Source organism: Habropoda laboriosa, unplaced genomic scaffold, assembly GCF_001263275.1.
Source record: "Habropoda laboriosa isolate 0110345459 unplaced genomic scaffold, ASM126327v1 scaffold440, whole genome shotgun sequence".
In the NCBI taxonomy this organism is placed as follows: Eukaryota; Metazoa; Arthropoda; class Insecta; order Hymenoptera; family Apidae; genus Habropoda; species Habropoda laboriosa.
Window position 1 is genome coordinate 321,244 of NW_017100710.1, and position 5,679 is coordinate 326,922.

Here is a 5,679-nt window from a genome sequence, read left to right on the forward strand (position 1 = left end):
AAATTGGGGGAAATTTTCCTTGAAATTTCTTTAAACAATCGGGAAGAATTTTCGTTGACATTTAATTCGAAGACCGGGGACAAGTTTTCTCGAACTTTATCTCAGAAATTAGGGTAACCTTTCTTTCAAATGTATTTTAAGAATTAGGAAAAATTCCCTTCGAAATTTATTTCAAACATTCGGCAAAATATTCCTTGAAATTCGAATTTTCTAAAGTTTCACCTATAACTTTCGGAAATTCTATTTCAACTTCATCCGAGAATCTCTTGGAAATTTTCTTTCAGCTATTTTCAGAATTCTATCGAAAGCTTTTTGGGAATAATTTTCCACGAGATATATTTCAAAAATTCACGACAACGTTCCTTGAAATTTTCCAAAGTTTCTCTCAGAATTTTCCAAAATTTCATCCAACAATCTCCTCAAAATTTCCTCTCAATATTTTAACACCACGATCCGTCGAATCTCCAATTATCCTCGTGCAGCACCTGCAAACTTTGAATCCTTCAGGACAAAATTCATTTTAATCGAGGACACAAATTGATGCTGCTTGTTGCTCAGAACTTCTTGCATCTCTGTATCCACCTGCTGCGAACAAAGTTTGCATTGTTACGGTACGCGACATAATTTCACCAACGTGCAAAAAGAGATTTGTGTGTATTAAAGGGAAACTGGATGTTTCCAAGTAAATTCAAGTAAACTGGATAAAACCAATTAAATAATAAACTAGGAAATTCACGTGTTCTTCTTCTCTGTTCTCTGATTCAGGAGCTGAAAAGCTGGCTCGATTCAGCTGATCACGGATTAGTGTACTTCACGTTCGGCTCCATGCTGAACATCGAAACGTTGCCAAAAGAGACGCTGTTAAGCTTGTACGCGTCTTTCGCGAAGATTTCACCAGTGAAGGTTTTAATGAAGTGTGCCAACACCACGAAATTACCTCCTAGCCTTCCTAGTAACGTGATTACCTCACCTTGGATTCCTCAGGTTGCAGTGTTGGGTAAGTGAAAGACACTTTTTGGAAAATTGAATTTAATTTACTATCTACAAACTCAACATCCACGTGTTTCGTTCTTCCTTCGTTTCATTTTGTCGTTTAATTTCCCTACGCTTCGAACATAATTTTTCCTTTTTCGCTCTGCTTAAAATTATAATACTTTCTGGGCTTTTCTCCTCTTAGCTTTTTTATGGTTCAAAAGTAATTCAGTGGCTTCACAAGAAGAAGACAATAACTAAGGATAATACAATTTGGACGTTTCAGTGTTTTTTAAATCAGTTGTTTATATTTTTTAAAATAATTTTGGACCAGTACTTCTACTGAAAATTGCACCGTTTGGTACTCGAAGCACTGTAGCTTGGACCTCTTCAATTCCTGCAAATGTTCTCCTTTAATTTTCTTACTTTAAATACACTTGAAGTTGTTTTCGTATCCTTCGTTGCACTTTTAATTTTCCGCGGTTTCAAGGTATTAGGTCGTTGCACGTGACAAAATAAGCTTCAGAAAATTCTACACTTTTTTGCTAAAAAATTACAAGTGAATTCAGCCTATTACTATTAAAATCTCAATATTGGCAATAAATTCCTCAAACACATTTTTAATATTTAATAAAATATATTTAGTCCTATCCCCAATACTGTATTAATATTCTGCATTACCTCTGATTCGCTCTATGTGTCTCAATTTTAATTCGTAGAAGATCACCGGAATTTTATTGGAATCCATTTCCTACTTTCAACGTAGCAAAACAAGTCTTGCATTTAAAACAGTAGACTGTCCTAATTTTATCTTGCCATATGAGAATAAAAAGAAAAGGGAACTGTTATTATAAAAATCTGAATACTGGCGAAAAATTCCTCAAAAGCATTTTTCACTGTCGTCTCATTATTGAATACTTTTTTTTTTGCTTTGAAAAATTATCTAAACTAGCTGCATTACTACGAGTATTTTGTATTATCTTTCTTGCACCACGTCTCAATTTTAATCCATAAAATAAAATCGCTCGAATTTCATTAAAATCCATTTTCTAACTCTAACATAACCTAACTTTTTCAGCGAAACAAGCGTCGCATTTGAAACAGCAGACTGTAGGTTTCGCTGTTTCATAATTTCCCACAATAGAAACAAGAAAGAATCTGCCAGTACGTAAAAACACCGCCATTTCATATGCAACCTGCCTAACAATTTTTGTTTCATTTTCGATTTGCTTTGAAATTAGTTTAAAAGTATAGTATAGTGTACACTACCGGCCAAAAGTTTGGAATCACCGAGCATTGCAATGTACACAAAAATTTCCAGAAAAAAGTCAGCGACTTTGAGAATATTTTATCGTTCGAATCAATTGATATGAGATAAATTGATAAATGTAGAACTGAGATAAACTTCAAGTCTATAAAAAATTAGCAGCAGATTTAATATTGATGAAAAGTGGGAGGTGATTCCAAAGTTTTGGCCGGTAGTGTATATACCGTATGCCTGTATCTGAGAAGCAACCGACCAAAGAGGAAAGTATGAAATGGAAGCACGAGGTCATCAAGATCTCGCGTGTAATTTCCATTTGGAGCTGGACTGAATTAAAGGATTACTCCGCGTATTTCTCACAGGACATAAAAATACGCGAGTATTCATTACGCACGGTGGCCTTATGGGAACCCAAGAAGCGATCTACCATGGAGTTCCTATGATTGGAATACCGGTGTTCGCCGATCAGATGAAGAACGTCAACATTTTGGTTCACAAGAAAATAGCGGTTTTGGTGCCTCTCGAGAATATCACCGAGGGTTCCATGGACGAAGCTTTGAACGCAATTCTGCATGATCGCAAATACAGGTGACACTTTGGAAATATCATTTTTCAATTATGAACAGAATATGGAAAATCGAATTTTAACCCTTTGAACATTTTCTTTACTTTTGATCGTAACTTGAACCTCGACTTATACCGACTTTCTTTTGTCACAAAAATGATAAATGTTATTGATGTATTAGGTATATTATTTCTAATATTTCAATTATATTTTTTACGTTTACAAGTATGACATGAAGTGATAATTTAACACTAAAACTATCGACCGGGTCAAAATGACCCATTAGCATCTTTCGAAAAAACGTGAATGTTCTATATTGGTAAGTATTATCGCTTGTGACTTTCCGAATTTATATTCTACATGTATGCTTCCATTTGTATCGGTATGAATCGAATTTTCCAATCACGGTTTACTTACATAAAAATTCACTTTTGGAAAGTTATAGTACAGTTATAATACAGTTGAGCTTGATTCGTACAAAGAATCAAGCATGCAGATTTTTCAGATGAAATATAGGAAAGTGCTCGAGTTCAAATATAATTGAATCTAATTGACATAACACAAGAAAATTAAATATACAGACTATTCACAATTGCTCAATTTCAAATATAATTGAATCTAATTTACATAACACAAGAAAATTAAATATGCAGACTATTCACAATTGCTCAATTTCAAATACAATTGAATCTAATGAAAAGTTAAACGTGCAGATTTTTCACAAAAACTGCTCCATTCCAAATACAACAATTAATTCTAATTTACACAAGAGTCGAAACGTTCAAACTTCCTCCACGAAACTCACGAATTACTGAAATAAAATAAAGAAGAATATAAGAAATAATCGAGTGTCACATTTGTTTCAGCGAATCCGCGAAAAGGGCGTCGAGGATATTCAGAGATCGTCCATTAAGTGCAATGGACACTGCTTCGTTTTGGATCGAATACGTGATCAGAAATGGACCTGACAGTTTGAAATCACCTGCGGCCATTCTACCCTGGTGGAAGCTGAACCTGATAGACGTATTTGCCTTCCTAATCGCGTGTCTCATCCTCGTGCTTTACGTCCTAGTCGCTGTTTCGAGATTTCTATTGAAAAATCTGTACAACAATAACGCTCGAACGGAAAAGAAATTGAAGTGAATAACACACGGTGGATGAGAAAAAAGAGAAATTCAGAGATTCTACTTTGCCGGTAGAAATTAGATGTAAATTGTGCAACGAGAAGAAACGAAGATCCTACAATAATTCTTCTTTTTTATTTATTACACTTTTAACCCTTTAACCTACAACAACGTGTCAGACTCGTGGCAGAGATTCTTGTGAAGATGTGAGAAAAATATTATGGTTATGTAGTATCGAGGCCTCCATAGCCAAATACGAAATCTCGAAGGGAGAATAGAGAGGGAGTGGTTGGCGTAGCGCGCAAAGCCTCGGCTTGCTGCTAAGCCCCGAAGATCCTGAGTTCGATTCCTGTTGGGTCTGTTACGAATCGCAATGTGCTTCTTGCGAAACCGATAATTATTGTTCCACTTTTTGAGTCAGACCAATATAACCAGTTAACTGCGGAATTTCGTTTTAAAAATCTGTAGTATCGGGGCCTCCATACCCAAATAGGAAACCTCGAAGAGAGAATAGAGAGGGAGTGCTAAGCCCCGAAGATCCCGGGTTCGATTCCCGATGGGTCCCTCAGTATTTTTTCCGTCGGTTCCTACAAATGGGGGCTCGTCCGAGATGGAGGCATCTACGGCTGCACGAAGCCCCCCAGGCGCTGTGAGATGAAAACATCTCGAGGGTTGCACATCTCCCAAAAATGTGCCCGAAAGTGTTGAGTTGTGTTGCACTGAGGACATTCGAGGGCAAATGTCAGTTCAGGATGGCCGAGTGTAATATCGGGGCCTCCATACCCAAAAAATAAGAACCGGCACGGGAGAATAGAGAAGGGAGTTGGTCGGCGTAGCGCGCAAAGCCTCGGCTTGCTAAGCCGAAGGTCCCAGGTTCGATTCCCGTTGAGTCCCTCAATACTTTTCCGTCGGTTCCTACAAATGGGGGCTCGTCCGAGATGGAGGCATCTACGGCTGCACGAAGCCCCTCAGGCGCTGTGAAATGAAAACATCTCAAGGGTTGCACGTCTCCCAAAAATGCGTTGTTTCGGCTGTGGGCCACTGTGTGGGAGAGTGTGCCCGAAAGTTGTTGGTGCACTGAGGACATTCGAGGGCGAATGTCAGTTCAGGATGGCCGAGTGTAGTATTGGGGCCTCCATACCCAAAAAATAGGAACCGGCACGGGAGAATAGAGAAGGGAGTTGGTCGGCGTAGCGCGCAAAGCCTCGGCTTGCTAAGCCGAAAGTCTCGGGTTCGATTTCCGTTGGGTCCCTCGATATTTTTCCGTCGTCGACTCCTACAAATCCCTCATGGGATGCATAATTAAAATCAAGCAATGACGAGTGTACACGTCGAACGCAGTTAACTGGTTAAGGAATCTACTCGGGATAGGGGACTCGGGTAGTGCACGGAAGATTGACTATTAACGCACAGCAATTTGCTATTAAAACTATGTATTTGTAAATGAACGTGAACAGAGCGCGAAATGTCTAAGTATACCGATCGGAAAATTGTATGTCGTGTCGTGTGGTGTTCGCTATTTTATAACGTGTGTGTTGTGATTGGTGGTGTGAAGCTGTCGTAGGTGGTGATTGGTTTTTTCGGTGTGTCTGGTGGTGGTGTGAAAGTGGTGTCGTGTCGTGTGGTGTTCGCTATTTTATAAACTACGTATGTGTTGATTGATGGTGTGAAGCTGTCGTAGGTGGTGATTGGTTTTTTCGGTGTGTCTGGTGGTGGTGTGAAAGTGGGGAATTTGTTCTTACATTTGTTACATT

General features: G+C 38.5%; 2 protein-coding genes across 2 annotated transcripts in view; one reads left to right on the forward strand and one right to left on the reverse strand.

Annotated features, from left to right (window-relative positions):
• Window positions 1–4,031, forward strand: part of LOC108577026 (UDP-glucuronosyltransferase 2C1-like) — a 5,959-nt gene extending 1,928 nt beyond the window's left edge. The window contains exons 3-5 of the mRNA XM_017940110.1: window positions 766–997; window positions 2,599–2,824; window positions 3,668–4,031. Of these exons, the coding sequence (XP_017795599.1) occupies window positions 766–997; window positions 2,599–2,824; window positions 3,668–3,944 (735 nt within the window). The 3' untranslated portion in view covers window positions 3,945–4,031. The remainder of the gene's footprint in view (window positions 1–765; window positions 998–2,598; window positions 2,825–3,667) is intronic.
• The window catches only part of LOC108577029 (calcitonin gene-related peptide type 1 receptor-like), a 213,834-nt gene that overhangs the window by 82,290 nt on the left and 125,865 nt on the right, over window positions 1–5,679 (reverse strand). The gene's annotated exons all lie outside the window — the stretch shown is intronic.